Source organism: Phoenix dactylifera, chromosome 4 (assembly GCF_051530095.1).
Source record: "Phoenix dactylifera cultivar Ajwa chromosome 4, Ajwa_hap1_PhDact_Kaust_v1.1, whole genome shotgun sequence".
In the NCBI taxonomy this organism is placed as follows: domain Eukaryota; kingdom Viridiplantae; phylum Streptophyta; class Magnoliopsida; order Arecales; family Arecaceae; genus Phoenix; species Phoenix dactylifera.
Window position 1 is genome coordinate 14053948 of NC_143193.1, and position 21659 is coordinate 14075606.

The 21659-nt window shown below is 37.9% G+C and overlaps 1 protein-coding gene across 1 annotated transcript in view; it reads right to left on the bottom strand.

Moving 5' to 3' along the window:
* Positions 1–11977: 11977 nt before the first annotated feature.
* The window catches only part of LOC103696367 (uncharacterized), a 39636-nt gene continuing 29954 nt past the window's right edge, over positions 11978–21659 (bottom strand). Inside the window, exon 6 of the mRNA XM_008777962.6 lies at positions 11978–13226. Within this exon, the coding sequence (XP_008776184.4) occupies positions 12589–13226 (638 nt within the window). The 3' untranslated portion in view covers positions 11978–12588. The remainder of the gene's footprint in view (positions 13227–21659) is intronic.

The window sequence follows — 21659 nt, forward strand, 5'->3', positions numbered from 1 at the left end:
ATGCTTGGATCTGTTGAAGTGGTTGAAATTGTTCAGAGGTCACCATCGGAACCGTCTATGGCTCTGGCGGGAGTGGAGCTCTCCGAGGGCTTTGTAAAGAGCTGCCAGATTCCTCCAACATGTTCGATTGGGGATTAGAAGGTGTTGGTTGTGCCCTTTGAGACTTCATAGTGAGGGAGAGACGAAACCTCCAAGGGTGGTCGGCCCTTCCTCTAGCGCCAATATGATGCCGCTGAGAACTGATTGGCCTTAAGTACCGTGATGAGAAGCGCGATGACATTAAGCTTGGCAGTCGACTGCTCTGGTCAGAACTGGAGGAGGCGAGCAGCGCTCGATTGCTATAGTCAAGATCCTTATTAAATGGTAGCCCTCTGACCTGAAACAGCATAGAGCAAAAAAAGTCCTCTCGTCGAAACATATTCGGTGGGGGACCGTCTGATGCCTAAGTCACTATTGTAATTAGAAAATAGAAGCAGGTTGTCTCATCTGTTAGGGCATTCTTCTTTCCTACCCCCTCTACCCCTTATTTTTGTGTATTTTTTGATGGAGGAGCCCTACTATCACCATAGAATTAAAGCATGTCGGTTGACCAGAAGTGATTGACTTCAGTAGGGCTCGGACATCGGGCGTGGATGCTTTGCACGTGAATGACATGCTGCCTGTCACATCAGTAGGATCTCGATGATTACTAGGTCTTTCAATTAGGATGCGGCCAACTATGGGGAGCTCCTGATATGCAAACTTGGGAGTATGGTGCTTGGGCCTGTGCAATTGCTGCTCCCAATCCACCATGTATTGGCGTCGTAGCATGTTTTAATTGGTTGGACTTTCTGGCGAGCTATAGCCGGTTTGGAGGCATATCAAATTGAAAAAGAGGAGGTAAAAAAACTTCTTGTTTGTGCACTGATAAGTGTTAAATAATAAATAAGTTTACCTATTTTATATAGCACATATTATTGTTTTTATGCACATATTTTAAAGTTAAACATAAGAAAATATGTTTCCCTTCATCATTGTATTTTAATAAATTATTAGGTAATTCGAGTTTGGTTTAATTATTTTGGTCGAGTCTAATGTATGCAGGTCGGGTCGAACCCATCATTTGTTTGGCTCATAACCATGAAGACTGATCACACTAGAGCACACGTGGCAGCTATCCCGAGTGACACATGCCTATATGCCAAAGTACATGGGATTTCAAAAGGAGGATCATGAACACTTGGATGGCAGGATTACTTTGCAAATAAATTATCCATCTAATCCTTCCACGTATTAGAGTTTCCTCAAGTTTCAGGCACCCATTCGCATCTCAGTCATGTGCGTGTCCTAGCAAGAACCAAGCCGTCCCCGTATCCAATTTCCTCCCAACCGAACTAGCTTTTCATCACCCACAGACTCCCCAGCTTCAGCCGTTCATCCCTATCCCATGCACTCAATCCTTTCCGCCAAACAAGCATTCAACATCTTCATCTCCCATGGATAAGAATCCAAGATCATCCCCTGTTCCACGTCCTTCCCTCCCATGTCCAAAGAACAAGAACAGATTCCTTCTTCCGAATTTCTCCGCATTCATCCTCGTCCTTCCCTTCCGCATCCAAAGCTTCCACGTCATCCTTTCCTCCCCTGTTTTAGATTCAAAATAGAGCTAATCTCCCATGGATCAACATCTTCTAACCGTTTCATCTTCCCACGCATCCAGCTCAGCCGCATCTCAACCGGATCAACCCCATCCGGATTTGCTCCCAGCACATCTTTCCTTCTCCGAATATCCCACCTCACGAATCATTTCTTCTTCCCATGACTTCCGAATCCCCTACATCCCAGTTAATCTTCCCATCGTATCTTCCTCCCAGCATCCTTATCTTCTCCACATCCCAACATCCTTCCGGACTAATCCCAGCAAACTTCCCAAGCTTATCCCCTGTTTCGGAACCAACTCTCATCCCGCTTGTGATTCCCTGCATCCCAAAACAGAATCCCATGATCCACGGGATGAACCCAAATCCAATTCTTCCGGCATCTCCTCTCAGCCGAGAACACCACCCCCCTGATCCCAGCCGTTAACGAAGTCCCAAGTTACCCATCCCGTGTCCGTAGATTAAGCATCCCAGCCTCAAAACAGAGTTCATCCTTATCCCACGGATCTCCCAGCTTAATCCTAGCCAAATCCAACCTACCCTCCCATGTCGTCCGTATCATCCCAGATTTCCTCCAAGCTTCCAAGCCTTCTTCGCATTCAACCATTCCGTCTCATCCTCCCGTTCGGAACGAAGTCCCAGATTTCACGGCGTCCAAACAAGCTTCCTCTGTTTCGAAACCGAAGTATCAAGGTCCCATTCTTTCCGTGATCCACCTTCATCTCAATCCTCCTCTTCCGGCTTGATTCCAAAGATCCCCTTATCCACGATTCATCCCAATGTCCCAGCTCCTTCCGCGACCATGCATCTCAGCGTGATCCTCATCCAGATGCCAACTGCAAGTATCCAAAGAACAGAGCATCAGCTTATCCACGAGATAACCTGAATCCCAGCTATTCAACGAATACATCTCGGCATTCCGGATTGACACCAGCCAACCACGAGGGATCTCCCGTATCCATGAATAGAGCCCTCCACGTTGAAGCCCTTCCAGATTCCTCTCAGCCCCTTGATTTGAAGTTATCCGCTGGTAGAAGACTTGGATAAAGCCATGAGGAAGAGTGGGCTCTAAAAGGCTATCTACCACTGCATGGAGAGGCATCGAAGGATCAGCCAGGGCCTTCTTTCATTAGCGTTACGCCATCTTCTCCTCTCTCATGCCACCTTCTCCCATGGAAGAAAGGGATTAGCCAGAGCTCCCTCTGTCATCATGCCAGCCTTCTCATCCAATCTCTTCTCAGGAGTTCCCACCGAAGTAAAAATGCAAGGAGAAGACAGAGAAAAGAAGGAGATAGCCATGATGGGTGCCCGCTGCTGTGCTTCTGCTGCCGCCCACCACTGCATGAAAGCCTAAGCTCTGCACTAGGGCTGGATGCAGCCCTAACAAAGAGCCAAGGGTTTTATATTTTAATTTCCTATTTCTGGAGTTGTATAAACTTTATTTTGCTCCTAATGAATATTTTATTTCATCTCATATTTAATTTATGTGATTTTAAGTATGAAGTTTATACAACTGTTCTTCATGATCATTGAAGTAAAAATAAGATAGTTCATGCTTAAGGAAGATGCGATGTGCTACCACCTTAGATTAGGGTAGACATTTCATGCTAACTAAAGATGGATTATGCCTAAATTACTTTTGTGAAATTCTATTCAAATGCTTATTAGGCTTGTAGCCAATTTGCATAATAATCCAAGAATAAATTAAAATACAATTAATCCTTATTTCGATGTTAGTGGTGAATTCCTTGCCCTAGGTTTCCTCCAACTGATATCATTATCAATTGCATTTTTATTAAATTTGTTAGTTTAACTTTCTTCACAAACTTTTCTTTTTAAATATTTTTAAGAAAACAACTGTATCCCAATCCCTGTGGATCGATACTTGTAATCACTATCCTACCAGATATGTGCTATTGCGTGGTCTTTAAAGTTGACTATCAATTTTTGGCACCATTGCCGGGGATTGTTAGTATAGTTGTTTTTCTTTTCATATATATATATAAAAAAAAACTTTCAAATATATATATATCTAAAATAAAATAAAAATATTTTTTATTTTTGTTACTTTAATTATCCTCTTTCTTCTTTCTTATAATTCTTGATTTTTATTTTGGTATTATTTGATCAGGAATCGAAGAGAAAATCTGGGGCGATCAAAAAGGGAACTATTGGAAAAGGAATGCTGTAAAGGTTTGATTTAAAAATTGCTGGGAAAATTCTTCTTGGTAACATCTGAACCTTTCCTATTTAAATTGATTCCCAACTAGCCTGAAATTTTATGGTGATTGTTTGATTTTAATTTCAGCAAAAGTGTGAATGCATACTTGATACACATACACCAATTAATCTGCACATAGTTAGGGCAATCACCCCAACAAGATAAGAACTGGATTTCATCACCAGATTCTTGCCCAAATTAGGCGAATCAATTCTCACGTAGTTACCACTTTAATTAAAATCAATTAGACATTGGCCCCTAGGGACATTCGAGCTCAATAGGACGAAGATCACCGAAAGTTGCACCAATTTCGCTATGTGGCTTAGTTGATGCCTAGGCAAGCTTTGTCCCAAGGGAGACAGTTCATCTGTTCGAGGCAAGTAGTTTTTAAGTGGGACCTTTGCAACACATCGTGACCCCCCACTTACCTGGGAGCTTACCTGGTCAACTCAGTTCATTAGACTGGATTGGAGGCTTAGGTGCCCTTTTCAAACCAGTTAGGAGCTGTCTAGTGATTTTAGGGCAAACACAAGGACTTGATGTGTTTTTCTTTTAGTGCATGCTTGACTGTACTTGACTGACCAGAAAGGTATTGGTGTATGCTAGGGTGTCGTTCCAGATCTCCTGAATTAGTACCTTTTGATTCTAAAATAGAGCGTTCTATTAGGGCCCTTCGAGCCGAAATCCGTACCTATAGAACTATAGGATCTGCTCCACCTGTCGAGATGGCTGAAGAACAACCCAAACTGTTAAAGGAGTACTTCACTCCTTCCATTTATACCTCTCCATCTTGTATTCGACTACCTGATACCACTGCTGCTGCACAATTTGAAATTAAGTCTAGTGTCATCCAAATGCTTCCCTCTTTTTATGGACTCAACAATGAAGACCCATACAAACATATAGATGAGTTCCTTGAGATCTGCACTACTGTCAAAATTCAGAACTTCACTGATGATGCTCTGAAACTTAGGCTGTTTCCTTTTTCCCTTAAGGATAGAGCTAAACAATGGCTCCATTCATTAGAAGCCAATTCTATTCTCTCTTAGGCTCAAATGCAACATAAATTTCTAAAGAAATATTTTTCCATAGGAAGAACAAACCAATTTAGGCGTGCTATCACGAGCTTCTCCCAATCTAATGGAAAATAATTTCATGAAACTTGGAAAAAATTTAGAGATTTACTCCGAAAATGCCCGCATCATCAAATACCTAAATGGTAATTAGTGCAATGCTTTTATGACGGATTGTCTGAACGAAACCGTCAAATGGTTGATGCTTCTTGTGGGGGAACTTTCATGCTTAAGAGTGAGCATAAGGCATGGCAGATGTTTGAAAACCTTAATGAAAATTTTCTCCACCATGCCTTCTCCGCTCGTCAAGCATCCCCAAATTCTCAAAGAAAAGGGACCATATATGAAGTTAGCCAGTCCATAGGTCTATCCGACAAAGTAGATGCACTGTCCCGCAAATTGGACCAACTAATGTCTAGAGAATAGCTTCCAAACTTTTCCCAAGCACAAGTTTGTGCTCTCTGTTCTAGTCCGTCTCATACTATTTTTGACTGCCCTTCGGCAGCACAATTCCCTAAATTTGTGCAAGAACTCGTAAATGCTGCCCAAACACAATCCCGATCCGGTAATGATCCATATTCTACCACTTACAATCCGGGATGGCGCAACCATCCGAATTTCTCTTGGAAACAGCAGACTCCCAATACTTCCCAACCTTATTTCCAAAACTTTCAACCATTCTAGAATGATAATCCCTACCATCCTTCGACTCAATTTCAACACACTCCTCCTCCACCCCATAGAAACACAGCCTTTGAGGAGAAAGTATTGACCGCCCTTCAAGGTTTGGAAATCATTACACAATTGGTGCACTCTCACACGCAATCTATCACCAAGCTAGAATCCCAAATGGGGCAGCTAGCTAATGCACTGAATAAGTGAGAGGAAGGAAAGCTTCCAAGCCAACCAGTGAGTAATCCTAGGGGACAATACATGGCTCAAGAAAATCAACTAAATACAATTCATCATGAACAAGCCAATGCTTTGACTATCCTAAGGAGTGGACGTGTAGTAGACAATAAGATTGGGGAGGATAACTATAAGGAAGGTGAAGAAAAGGATAGAAATATGTCAAATGAAAATCTAAAACCTTCTTCTTCTTCTTCAGCTAGTCCACCTTCTACCAAAACTCACATTCCAAAGGCTCCATTTTCTGAAGCTCTTAATTCACGCTCTTCCTTTGGCAAAAAGGGAACTTCACTAGAGGAGATGATGGAGGTTTTCAAATAAGTCAAAATCAACCTCCCGCTTCTTGATGCTATTAGACAAGTTCCCTCCTATGCCAAATTTCTCAAAGATCTTTGTACCCAAAAGCGAAAATCTAGGACACATGTGCCTAAAAAGGTCTTCCTAACTGAGCAAGTAAGTTCTATTCTCCAACACAACACCCCTCTGAAATTCAAAGATCCTGGTGCTCCCACCATCTCCTGTGTCTTAGGATATAATTTCATTGATCGAGCAGTCTTAGATCTAGGGGCAAGTGTCAACCTTTTATCTTACTCAGTTTATGAGAAACTTGGGTTAGGTGAGTTAAAACCAACCTCGGTATCCCTTCAATTGGCTGATTGATCTGTAAAAATACCACGTGGGATAATTGAAGATGTTCTTGTCAAGGTAGACAAATTCTATTTTTCAGTAGATTTTATCGTCCTTGATATGGAACATGAGCCTAATCCTAAGAAACAAATCCCCGTGATCCTTGGGCGCCCCTTTTTAGCTACAGCCAATGCGAGTATAAATTGTAGAACTGGGGTGATGAATATATCCTTTGGGAATATGAAGGTCAAGTTAAATATATTCCGTGCCTTTGATCAACCCGCGAGGAAAGTTGAGTGCTTCCTAATAGACAAATGGACGATCTTGTAGAAGAAACCCTTTCCTATATTTTAGAAGATGACCCTCTGAAAACATACTTGGCCCATTTTGACTTTGATATAGACAAGGCCATAGAAGCAGTCAACTCCTTACCTGACAATCAGTTTCCCACAAATTTTCTTCCTTCGAGAACTCTGCATGAACCCGGCATGATATAATTAAGGATGCGCTGCGTCTGGCTGAAGACGTTAAACTTAACGCTTGTTAGGAGGCAACCCAATTCTCGTAGGTTATTTTTGCATATTTTTTTGTCGTATTTTTTTGTTATTTTCTTAACAGAATCCCTCATATTACTGATGCAACTATGGTAAAATGCTTCTATCCTCCATATGCATCATATTTTCGTCCAAAATAAAAATAATAAAAAACAATAAAAAAATAATAATAATATAATATTATTAAAAAAATAATAAAAAATAAAAAAATAAAAAAATATTAAGGACAACGTTTGGTCTAGGTTGGGGGGTATAGGATTTGAATTTGAAGAAAGTTTTCGTATTTTTAAATAAGTTTTATCTCAAAAAAAAACTTAATTTCTATGCTTTAGTGCTGAAATGATTATCACACAAAGTATATAAAATCTAACAAGCTCAATGATTAGTCAGAAGTAAGACAACTTGAGTTCTTTTCATTAAAAGTTCTTTTAGTGAGTTGCAAGATAATTTTTACTTTGGAATTTCACAACACACATGGCCTGCACTTCTAAGGGTTAGGTTCAACATGATGTTGTTAAGTCTGGTAGCAACCTTGAGTCCTGATGAATCATACCTATCTAATTTACTATCAAAAAAAAAAGAGGTGAATTTAGTTAGGTACATCGAAAAGGGCTACCTATTGTCAAAGGTCAGCGGGCTTGTAATGATGAACCCGAGCATAGGTTCGTAGGGGAGTCTTGATGCCCAACACCTTATGCCATTTGGTGTGGGAGTTATTGACTGAATACTCGCTACACGGAGGAATCATTACAAGAGTAAAAGTGCATAATTTATTTATAAATACAAAATAAATAAATAAATAAATAAAGAAAAAAAAGTAAGAAGGAGAAAATAATATTGACCTTGGAAAAGACGATAGTGTGAAAGCCGTCGTTGTAAAAATTCGAGTAAACTGGAATATTACAAATAAAACCCATGAGGTATTAAAGTAAACATCCACAACTCTCGAAATCCTGCAAGATAGGATGATTTTGAATCAGTGATTAGGTCTTATTGACCAATGCTTGGAAACTACTAGCTTTAGCAGTATTTTGGAGGATCTAAAGTCTTAGCTTGTGTATGGTCCAGATTTCACCAAGCACCCAAGTATAAAAAGTCTTACAACTTTCTAACGGAAACTTAATGACCTCAACTTAAATTGCATTTTGACCTAGGCTTTAGGCTGACTTAGTAATTAAAACTTTGTGTGCTTTTGAAATTCTTGGCACTTATGCATTTGAAATTAGATTTTATAAAACAATAAACTCTTTGGGTAGAGACAACAGTTTGTGGGTATCTGAGCCGGAAATCCTCACGAGACAAAACTCGTCCACTAGGGCCACCTAGGGGTTTAAAGCCTTATTGCATACGGTAAATGCAATCGCGATTCCTGCAAAAGTGAGTTAGTTTTTATTTTGCTTGATGACTAGCAAAATGTAGGTTGGGGGGTGTGATAAGTGTTAAATAATAAATAAATTTACCTATTTTACATAGCACATATTATTGTGTTTATGCACATATTTTAAAGTTAAACATAAGAAAATATGTTTCCCTTCATCATTGTATTTTAATAAATTATTAGGTAATTCGAGTTTGTTTTAATTATTTTGGTCGAGTCTAATGTATGCAGGTTGGGTCGAACCCATCATTTGTCTGGCTCATAACCATGAAGACTGATCACACTAGAGCACACGTGGCAGCTATCCCGAGTGACACATGCCTATATGCCAAAGTACATGAGATTTCAAAAGGAGGATCATGAACACTTGGATAGCAGGATTACTTTGTAAATAAATTATCCATTTAATCCTTCCACGTATTAGAGTTCCCTCAAGTTTCAGGCACCCATTCACATCTCAGTCATGTGCGTGTCCTAGCCAGAACCAAGCCGTCCCCGTATCCAATTTCCTCCCAACCGAACTAGCTTTTCATCACCCACAGACTCCCCAGCTTCAGCCGTTCATCCCTATCCCATGCACTCAACCCTTTCCGCAAAACAAGCATTCAACATCTTCATCTCCCATGGATAAGAATCCAAGATCATCCCCTGTTCCACGTCCTTCCCTCCCATGTCCAAAGAACAAGAACGGATTCCTTCTTCCGGATTTTTCCGCGTTCATCCTCGTCCTTCCCTTCCGCATCCAAAGCTTCCACGTCATCCTTTCCTCCCCTGTTTTAGATTCCCTGCATCCCAAAACAGAATCCCATGATCCACGGGATGAACCCAAATCCAATTCTTCCGGCATCTCCTCTCAGCCAAGAACACCACCCCCCTGATCCCTGCTGTTAACGAAGTCCCAAGCTACCCATCCCGTGTCCGTAGATTAAGCATCCCAGCCTCAAAACAGAGTTCATCCTTATCCCACGGATCTCCCAGCTTAATCCCAGCCAAATCCAACCTACCCTCCCATGTCATCCGTATCATCCCAGATTTCCTCCAAGCTTCCAAGCCTTCTTCGCATTCAACCATTCCGTCTCATCCTCCCGTTCGGAACGAAGTCCCAGATTTCACGGCGTCCAAACAAGCTTCCTCTATTGCGAAACCGAAGTATCAAGGTCCCATTCTTTCCATGATCCACCTTCATCTTAATCCTCCTCTTCCGACTTGATTCCAAAGATCCCCTTATCCACGATTCATCCCAACGTCCCAGCTCCTTCCGCGACCGTGCATCTCAGCGTGATCCTCATCCAGATGCCAACTGCAAGTATCCAAAGAACAGAGCATCAGCTTATCCACGAGATAACCCGAATCCCAGTTATTCAACGAATACATCTCGGCATTCCGGATTGACGCCAGCCAACCACGAGGGATCTCCCGTATCCACGAATAGAGCCCTCCACGTTGAAGCCCTTCCAGATTCCTCTCAGCCCCTTGATTTGATGTTATCCACTGGTAGAAGACTTGGATAAAGCCATGAGAAACAGTGGGCTATAAAGAGCTATCTGCCACTGCATGGAGAGGCATCGAAGGATCAGCCAGGGCCTTCTTTCATTAGCGTAACGCCATCTTCTCCTCTCTCACGCCACCTTCTCCCATGGAAGAAAGGGATTAGCCAAAGCTCCCTCTGTCATCATGCCAGCCTTCTCATCCAATCTCTTCTCAGGAGTTCCCACCGAAGTAAAAATGCAAGGAGAAGACAGAGAAAAGAAGGAGATAACCGTGATGGGTGCCCGCTGCTGTGCTTCTGCTGCCGTCCACCACTGCATGAAAGCCTAAGCTCTGCACTAGGGCTGGATGCAGCCCTAACAAAGGGCCAAGGATTTTATATTTTAATTTCCTATTCCTGGAGTTGTATAAACTTTATGTTGCTCTTAATGAATATTTTATTTCATCTCATATTTAATTTCTGTGATTTTAAGTATGAAGTTTATACAACTGTTCTTCATGATCATTGAAGTAAAAATAAGATAGTTCATGCTTAAGGAAGATGCGATGTGCTGCCACCTTAGATTAGGGTAGACATTTCATGCTAACTAAAGATGGATTATGCCTAAATTACTTTTGTGAAATTCTATTCAAATGCTTATTAGGCTTGTAGCTAATTTGCATAATAATCCAAGAATAAATTAAAATACAATTAATCCTTGTTCCGATGTTAGTGGTGAATTCCTTGCCCTAGGTTTCCTCCAACTGATATCATTATCAATTGCATTTTTATTAAATTTGTTAGTTTAACTTTCTTCACAAACTTTCCTTTTTAAATATTTTTAAGAAAACAACTGTACCCCAATCTCTGTCGATCGATACCTGTAATCACTATCCTACCAGATACGTGCTATTGCATGGTCTTTAAAGTTGACTATCATGCACGCAACCGTCTCACATATAAAATCCTCTTCCCATCCGCAGATGCCCTAGTCCATGAGGTCATCTTCTCGCACCCGCCTCCTCCTCCCCTGCTTGAGGAAGGACATCCGGTCGCCCAGCTTGTTGGATTCCTCCACCGCTTGACACCCACCCGGACTAGCACCATGGAACACCGAGAACCTCAAAGCTCTAGCTCCTCGTGAGTTTCTCTTTGCCGCTCTTAAATGATTTTTAATGATTTCTTTGCCAGATTTGACCAGATCAGTCGAAGAAGAGGAAGAATTTCTTCACTATAATTCTTCACTATAATGTTGAAAAGAATTTCTTTTTTTAGTGTGCCTGAGAAATTTGTTTGGGAGAGAATTTCTTCATTATAATGGTAATTTGCAGTTGTATATTGCATCAAAAGTGCCGAACATATGGTGAAAACTAATGAACTATTCGAGAAGAAAAACAAAGATGAAGGCATTTCAAAATACTTGCTGGGTTTCAGATTCATATACATCATGCAATGAATGAATACAACGCTTATTTATTGGTTAGGGGATTAACGCTTATTTGCACTTGTCGGACACCCCACAAATAGGAAAAAAGGCATCAACTGGAATAAAGGGACTTTGGTGTCCATGTAGCATTTACTAGAATAATTTTTCTAGAATTTGGTTACAAAGTACAATAGGTACCACACAACAGCGATCCCGTGCCACGGAGGGAAACACAACAACATTGGTCCAGACTTGGACCCATCATAAAATTTGGTACAAGGTCAATTTCCCTTTAATCTTCTTCTTAGCTGCTCTTCGTTTTGAAGCGGCGAGTTCAAATACAAATCTTGAGCCCTTCTCTCTCCTCTTGCTCAAACCGTAGCCCTTAGTTGAGGAAGAGAAATCTGGAATGTTCGGTGAGTTCTTTCTCTGAATTTTGATCCTTTCCTCTTCGATCCTTTTGTGTTTGTTGATTCCATATAATTCAGTTGTCAGAGATCTCGATTCCCCTTCTTGAAATTTCTAGGGTTTCATGGAGATTTTTGCATTGTTTTACTGGATCAAGGAAACGATGAACTAGGGTGGGAAGGATTAGCTACCATTACTTTATAAAAGCTAGATGTGTGCTGTGTGTGTGAAAGAGAGAGACATATCATTACTTTATATTCAGTCAACCAATAAAACTGCCAGTAAAATATGGATTACTTTCCAGAAAACTGTCAAGCGAAACGGTGAACTACTAGATGAAATTTTAGCATCATAGTTTTACATACTAAAGTAAATATATTTTAGAAACTTCCTACAATAGAATGACCATAGTCATTTCACAATTGACACCCTACTTTTATACCCTTTTTCATCCCTCCAAGGCTTGCTTCGCATCTTCTGCTCCTATTCAGAGTTTGAAACTAGGCCCAAGCTTGGATAAACATAAGAGAGAACTTGGCATCGAAGTTTAGCTGAGGCACTCATATGCATGGAAAATCAAGACCCAACGGCATTGTATAATTAAGTAGAGTTTCATGTGGTGTCTTCTAGCTCCTCTTCATTTGAATCCACCTTTCCAGCTCCAAGAATGTAAATACCTGAAATTTTGTATCCAGACAATTTTCCAAACCAAGTGGTTGTTTCATCACATCTCTTCACATGATCTTCAACAGGTTACTTCAGAACTGCACCATCTAAAAATTCAGAACATGTTTTGCACAGGTATAATAGGCTGACAGCAAACTTCTCTTCCATGTCTTGTATGACCAACCAACAACAAAGTTTGATGCATTAGTGACTATTATTAACTAGATATCTCTTCTGAAAGGTCCGTTTGCTTTTGATTTCACTGTAAGGCTGTTATTTCCTTTAGAAGATGGTATACCCAATGCATGAGCAAAAATTCTCTTGGCGGCACCTATCTGTTCTTTCTCCAAATTTCCAATGTCAGCCACTCTTCCATTGTTTGTATTTGCTAATGAATTTCTGTTAGTTGAACCACTGCTAACTGCTTTGTCATGCCCCTTCATCTCGATAGAGGTGATAGAATTGTAATTACCGCTTTTGGTTGCAGGCTTATCATATATCTTCCTTCCAGATGTACCCAACTTACTGTTAGGAAATGCTGTTGCTTCTTTACTGTATTCTAGAGTTGAGTCTAATTGATCCTCATTTCCTTCATCATTGGTTGGTCCTTCAGTAGATTCATTTTCCTCAAATTCCTGAGCCGATGTTTTCTGATTGGAAGGAGTAGAACAAATCTTCTGGCCAAGTGCATGTGCAATCATCCGTCGAGCAACCATTGGGACTTTCCTAGACCTTGGAGCAAGGACATCCTTTTCATCACAGTCATTCAGAGAAAAGATCCGTTCGCGAGCAGCTTGATAAGCAGCTTCTCTTTCTTCAAGCGGTGTTGAAGGCAAGGAAATCTGCATCAGCTTCGAAGCTAGAAGAAAATTGTGACACAATACAAATTAGAACAGCTAGGTTAAACATGAAAAAAGAAAATATATAAGAATCTGACTCAACTCTACACCCGCAATGAAGTAAAGGTTAAAACAAAAAAAACTTTGTTTTGTTTAGAGCACCTACAAGAAGAGCATTATCTCAAATAAAAACTTCTGCTGGTAAGGTCATAATTATTTCTAAATTATAATTTTGCAATCCAGAATGTTGTGGAAACAATGAAAAAGGAAATCTCCTAGTCCATATTACTAGATGAAAGGAATTAACTCCAATACTGCCTTTTCTTTTTCCTTTTTGATGGAAACTCCACTACTTTGTTGTATCATGCATTTGCCATTTCAGTTACCGAAAAGTACAAGATCATGTGTCTCTCAAGAAAATTACAACATGAAACTATAAATGCACCATGACTTGCATCAGGAAAACAGCCCTAGGAATACAAAAGTGCAGGTAGTTCAAAAGTTTTGATGGCCAATTTTCTTCCTATCCTCCCAATAGGCCTCGTAGGAAATAGAGAAAGAACAAAACTAGAAGAAGTGCAATGATCATAAAGAAAATATAATTGCTAACCTTTTAAAATGCCTTCTGAGGCTGTCAAATTTTAACTTTCTTGCATTGGTACGTAGATGAATTTATTTTGTGAATTTCTATACCTTCTTATCACTTAAATCATAAATATAGATCTTTTTTATCTCAATTCATAATTTTCAAAGTTGTCGTGCATAAATTATTGTATGGTATCCCATATACTGACCACCCATCCCTTATTTTTCCAGCTGAACTCTTTCTTAACGCTATATCTTGCCTTACCACTCACTAGCTGCATAAAAAGCAGATACTGATTCTCTCACAGCTTCTGAGTTCATCAAATTATGAACCATTCAAAATCACTTGAAAAGAAATAACATAAATACATTACCCAATCAAAATATATCATAACTTAACTAGCAAATCAACTCAAAATTAAAAGAAATAGATCCCGAACCACTGTTTTAAGCCTGAGTTGACTGGAAGAAAAAAAATATATAGCTATTATCTTTAGTGTTGCCGAATATTCATTTAAAAAAAAAAAAAGAAATCATCCAATAACTTACGTCTCATCTTTATACCTCTTTAACTTTATATGGTTGCATAATCTAACCAACATAATAAATGTTACCTACCTGAAAGAGATGCTATATAGTAAAATGGGAAAGGAAAACGCACTGGCATAAAAACATATCTTAATGGATTACTACATGAGTATGAAGACTGAAGAAGAGATATAAGAAGAATTTGTAATTTTTTCCCTTGACTCACCTAACCTAACACATTTTTCAACTCACTGTTTAACAAGCACTAATATAAGCTAGCTTGTGCACGGCACGTGCAGCTGGAAAAAAAAATGAGATCTTATTAAACAATCAAAACGATTATATAAATATCATATAGAAGCAAGGTTCTCCGTACCCATAAGTATCGTTCTGTACTAGGCATACCGCCCATACTGGCAATACCATACCATACCAATACTGAATTGAGACTCGGTAAATATACCGAACCAACTCCGTTATCAGGCATACCGATACTCCATCAACATGGTGCTAGTATAGCATCCGGTACCAAGATTATGAACCTTGTGTAGAAGTAAACAAATTTTATGGGAGTTAAACAAGAATGTGGCCGTTTGGAAAACAACTCTCGTCAAATTCATAAGCAAATATCTTTCAAATTTAGTAGGTAACATTCAACAATAAGTGATATGATGACCCAAAGATTGAGTTAAAGATTGATTTTGATGATCACAAAACCTTGAAGTATAATTACTAATGCTTGTGTTGCAAGAAGAAAGATAATTTATTTTGCAAGGAACATAGCAAGTTGGAAAAATACAAGAAGGCCTCAAAAGCTCTCAAGAAAAGTTAGAAGAAAGCTACAATTTATTGGCCCAAGTTTCAAGTTCAAAGGATTTAAGTTGGAGGAGCAAATTCAAAGAAAGATTCAAAAGAATAGTCCTCGAGTCGACTCCAGGAAGTTTAGAGTCGACTCTGACACTCTAGAGTTTCAAGAAACAGTGCTCGAGTCGACTCCGATACTCTACGAGTCGACTCCGACTGAGAACAAACAAAAAAACAGAAAGTTGATTTTCAGCGCTACAGTGATCTCGAGTCGACTCCAACTTCAGTGCTACAGTGCGGAGCCGACTCCCAGCTACAGTGCCGACAGACTACTATTCACAAGTGACTCCTGTTTCAGCCGAGTCGACTCCTACTTCAGCCGAGTCGACTCCAGCACGCTGGGAGGCATAACGGCTAGTTTTTTCTTAGTTCCAACGGCTCTATTTTTGTCTCTAACGGCTAGATTTTTGTTGGCACTCCCTCTAAAGCTATAAAATCAAGAGGAGAGCTAGGGGAGAAGGTATGGAAGTGGGAGAGAACATTTAGGAAAGAGATTTCAAAGAGTTTACAAGGAAAATCTCCCATAAGCACAAAAGGGCCATTCAAAGTAAAATAGAGAGAAGAAGAGCATCCAAGTGAATCCCAAAGCTTCCTCTCCATCCGTGTGCTGCCTCGGTGATCCTCTACTTCGTGCAAAATCAGAAGAGGGTCAAGTAAAAAAGAAGCCGAGTTCCTCCATCTACAAATTTGTTAGAGGGCTTCATCTCTTTACTTTACTTATTTATATTTGCTATATTTGCTTATTTGAGAAGCTTGTATTTGATTTAAACTCTTGCTCTAATATCTTGTAACTTGATTCAATCAAGGGATTGAATCAAGGGGTTAAGGTTTGTTGGTGAGCCAAAGGAAAAACCAACTTTGTAAGGTTGTGGTTGGTGAGCCCTTGGGAAAACCAACTGGGTTGATTGTGAACCCGGAAAACAATCGTTGTAAGGTTGTGGTTGGTGAGCCTTTGGAAAAACCAACTGGGTTGGATTGTGAGCCCGTGAAAACAATCGGTTGGTTCTAGTCGGTGAGCCTGTGAAAACCGACCGAGTTCATTGTGATCTCGCAAAACAACAAGTTGGGTTGTGAGCTTGTAAAACAACCGACTGTAATCTGAGGGATTATAGTGAAATTCCCAAGAGGTCTTGGGGAGTGGATGTAGGTGCTGGGGTGCACCGAACCACTATACATCTTTGTGTTTGTGATGCCTTATCTCTTGTATTTCATGCCTTACATTCATGCTTAATTGTGTAATATCTCTAGCTTTGTTTTCTATAGAGTTATAAGTGATTGTTTAGAATTTGCTTAGCTTCCACTCCATTCCTACCATACACATAGATTAAAATTGATCATACAACTAAAAGTTAATTTTAGCTCAATTGCATCCTAAAGCCATAGTATAATTGCTCTAGCTTAATTTTTCACTGTTTTACTTGTAATTGCCTAGAGCTTAAGTAAATAACATCTTATTATTCCGCTGCATTCTATTCAAAGTAAAAATTAGGGAACATAATTTTTAGAAAACCCAATTCACCCCCCCTCTTGGGTTGTCACCTTGGGCAACAAGTGGTATCAGAGCAGGTGCTCTAAAGTTAATTGTTGATCTCACGATCCAGAGCCAAAGATCATGACAACTCAAATAGATAGTTTTCTAGAAGAGGGACAATTAATTGATAGACCTCCACTATTTAATGGCATAGACTACACATATTGGAAAGCACGCATGTGCATTTTTATTCAATCACAAAACTATTATTTATGGAATATCATAATAAATGACCTTCACACACTCTCTCAAACTGTTAATGAAAAAGACTTAGCACAATTGAATGATAATGCTATGAACATACTATATTGTGCTATCCATGAAACTATATTTAATAAGATTTCTGCATGCTTATCTGCTAAAGAAATCTGGGATACTTTAAAAAATATTTATGATAAATCTCAGATTAGCTCACATGTGCTTCAATTACATACTAACAGTGAAACTGCAGAATCTCCCTTATCAGCCGAGTCGACTCCCAGTTTGTCCGAGTCGACTCCTAGAGGAAAACAGTCTGAAAGGCAGAGACTCAGATTTTCAGACCCTGTCAGCGAGTCGACTCCAGAAAGGTTCGAGTCGACTCCGATGGTTGCCGAGTCGACTCCCGACGTTTCCGAGTCGACTCCTAAGGGTAACAGAAGAAAGACAGAACGATGTATTTCAAACCCTGCAACCGAGTCGACTCCAGAAGGTTACGAGTCGACTCCGAAGTTTGGCGAGTCGACTCCTAGTTACGTCCGAGTCGACTCTCAGAAGAAAGCAAGACTAAAAGGCAAAAAACCAACTTCGGGGACTCTGAGAGCCGAGTCGACTCCAAGCGCTCTAGGGTCGACTCCCAAGTCAGCCGAGTCGACTCCAAAACGATCCGAGTCGACTCCGAGGCAGTTCAGCTCCAAAAAACTACAAAAGGTAACTAACTTGTGCTTTATGGCACAAGAAGATAAGGTAAAATCTGAATCTACTTTTACATCAAATGATTCTCAAGAAGAATTCCCTTATGATGAATTATTAAATGCTTTTCATGATTTGTATGGTGAATGTAGAAAATTAGCTATAAAGAATAAAAATCTTAAGAAACTAAATCTGAAAATTTTAAAAGAAAGAAATTCTAGTGATGAGATACAAGATAAACTAAATTCTGAAAATAAAAGCTTAAGGTTAAATTTAGAACAATTGATTCAAAAAAATCAGAGTTTAATTAAAGAAAATCAAAACTTAAGTAAAGAAATTAACCAATTAAAATCTTTTATTAACAAATTCACTGTAAGTTCAGAAAGATTAAAAATGATGTTTGAAAGCCAATATGTTGCTTATGATAAATCAAAACTTGGCTTGACTCCTTTACTTAACAATAAATCTCTAGAGAAAAAGGTTATCAATTCACCAAGCAAACCATTAAATAAGATAACTTATTTCAAACATGAAAAAAATGGGCATAACAACTTTACCTATCGTTCTAACATAATTAAATCAAGTAGTAAAGTTATTACAATTAAACAAATTTGGGTTCCAAAAGGAACCATATGTCCTAACTCTCAAGGACCCAAGCAAGCTTGGGTACCCAAAATGAAAATATGAGGATGTAGATGTAGGTGTGCCAAGATACCTAAGGAACAAATAGAACTTTCATACAAATGGGTGTTCTAGACACGTCAAAAAAAAAAAACGAAACTTGAAATATACTTATGAAAAGTAATTAAAAAATAATAATAATGAAATCAGTAACCCTTGCATCTCATCATTATTTTTGCTTTAGTATTTGATTAAAATATGAATTGCAAGTATTGATCAATTTTGTGATATAGAAAATATTTTTGGAAATATAATCAAATCACTTCATTTTATAGTATACTTTACTCACTATTGGATAAGTTGCTAAATGATTAATCAATTTATTAAGAATAAATCTATGAATTCTCTATATGCTTGATTGAGAGTTTTTATCCATGGCATTATTGTTTATCGATCATAGATATGAAAATGTGTACTTGGTATACCTTTGAATGTATGCACTATGAATACCAAGATTAAAGAAACCATCTTTGGCATATAAAATCAACTCATGCTAGTATGTATTTAATCTCAAAAGACCTTGCCATTGGCTTACTTAGAGTATCTTCTGAAAGGTCAAAGTTTACTATGCATGTTAACTAAGGAAACAAACAAAAATCAATTTCTAAATCTAAATATGTTGTTTCCATTACTAAATTTTCAAAAGCTTACATTAGTTTTGTTCTTGGCACTCAAATTGAAATATTTTCTACATTGGTACAAACTCACAAAAAGGGTTCAGATGAAAAAGGTTTGCAAACTATAAAAATAAAGAAGTATCATGGCATAGTTTTGAAAACCAATTTTGCTGTGCACAGAAAATAATATTGAATACAATTGTTTCTGCACCAAGAACACCATAAGTGAAATAGGATTGATAGAATCCTTGATGAAATGGAAAAGGCAATGTTGTATGATAGTCATCTACTTAAATGATTTTTTTTAAAAGCTATCATCACTGCTTGTCATACATATGATTTCTATTATATCTATTTTTGATGAAAACTCCTTTTGATCTTCTGAAAAATAGAAAATAAACTATTGCATATCTTTCATATTTTTCAGTCGTACATGTTATGCTTGATATGTTCTTATGAAAATAATGCCAAATCTGATAGAGATATGTCTATCCTTGGATATCATTCATCAAGCAATGCATATAGAATATTCAATGAAAAGATTTTAGTTGCAGAAATATCAAGTCATTTTATTCTTTATGAGACTAATGATTTATTATCAAGATACTAAAATCAAATTATATATATATGGTTAATCTTTTACATATAACAATCTGAAAACATGTTAATAATTAGAACCAAATTGAGTTTTTCCGAAATGCACTTAATGAAGAAAAATTGATGACTACTAAAAGACTAAATCAAGAAAAGATGAAATAGATCTTGATGAAATTCTTGCATGATTAGAAGTAAAGATCACCATTATCATTTGCCTGCTTTATGAGCTTTATATTCTATCAAATGAGTGTGTAGAATGGACTTCTATGTGCTTACTTTATTAAAGAAGATATATGTTAAATAACCACCATATTTGAAAACACCTCATTACAAATATGATAAAGCAATATATGATTTGAAACAAGCATCAAAAGCATGATATAAAAGCTTAAGCAACCTTTTTGATAGAAAGTAATAGTGATAAATCTATGCATCAAAAAAAGAATTTGTGATATCTTACTTGCTCAAAGTATACATTCATGATATCATTTTTGGTTCTACTAATGGAGATTTATATGAAGATTTTACTAAGCTCATGCAAGGTGAGTTTGAAATATGTATGATGAATGAATTAACATTTTCTCTCAAACTCCAAATTAAGCCAAACAAGAAAGGGAATCTTCATTGACCAAAGTTAGTCCACAAGACAACTCTTATAGAAGATTGGCATGAAGAAGGTATGTCTATGACCCCATCTTGTAGAATTTGAAAAGGATGAGCAAAGTAGATCTATTGTTTTAAAGCTGTATTGAAGCATGATAGAATAATTATTTTATCATACAGCTAGTAGACCAGATTGTATGCTCATTATGTGACCTCGTGAAAGACTTCATTCTAACTTTAATGAATCGTATTTTATTGATAACAAATAAATCATAATCTGAAACAACTGTTTAAGATAAGTTGATTAAAACCGAGCTAGCGTGTCTTATTGATAATTATCTTAAGCAAATAAATTCTAAACTAAATTGATTTTGAAAATAAGAAATTGATTTAACCTTGATAAATCTTCCTATTGCCTCACATGCTTGTCCTTGAACCATCTTGGTTAATGAAACTATTTCTTTAGTTCAAGTGATATGTGCTTGCTTATATTTAGGCAATCTCTTGAGTAAAGTGACTCAATATTCAACTATTGTCATATCTTATATTGAGTCATCTAGTTAAAAGAAATATGCTATATGAATGTTTTGTATCTTGAAGAAACTAATGACTTTCTTTCAAGAAAGAAAAAGAATTTTGCTAATAATGCAGGATCTTTGAGCAAGAAAATGAGAGATTTCAACTTGAAGGATATCTCCATGTAAGATACGATAAACATTCGCATGCAAATAAAAGAGAGGACCTTCTTCAGCCAAAAGTTCATACATAAGAAATCTAGTAGGTATTTGACTTGAAGAATGCAGAATAATTCGGTAATTTTAGATACCTCTCTCATAAATTAGCTGAGCAAAGTCATTAACTTAAATCTTACTATGGCATGATTAAAGTCTTTAATTATTAATTTCTTGATATCATGTCTATATATGTATTGATTGACTTATGCTTTTAGAAATTGTTTCATGGTTTGCCCAAACTAAAATATATCTTTGCCTATATCATAACCATGAACTACACAAGTTTATGCTTAAAATTTTGATTTAAGATAACTTGTGAGAAGCTATGAATCCTTGAGCATAATGAAAATGTTGTTTGCATGATATACATCTATATGATACATAAGATTATTTCTTTATTCTGCTCTTTCATGTAAATTACTTGAGAATAACAAAAAGGGAGAGAGATAAAGAAAAGAAAATGGATATTATTCAAGAGAAGTAAAATCTAAGTAAAGGCAAATACTTCAATCTTAAGGAAAAGCAAAACAAGCATAATAGATTTGGCACATTTATGAGACTCGTGAAAGGGATAAAATCCGCAATTAATTACACTTAAACAGGGAGAGTTTGAAGTGAACCTTTTAAATTTTCTATATTGCTCATCATAGGGATGGTGCCAATGGGAAGGCTAGTGGTAGTACCCGGCACTATTTGACCCAACTATTCGGTGTAGGGTATATTAGGGACGGCACAAGAGGGAGGCTAGTGGTAGTACCTCGTGCCCCTTCCAACTCCACCGGATAGGGAGCAAATAGAGTATAGAGCATAAGAAAGTAAAAA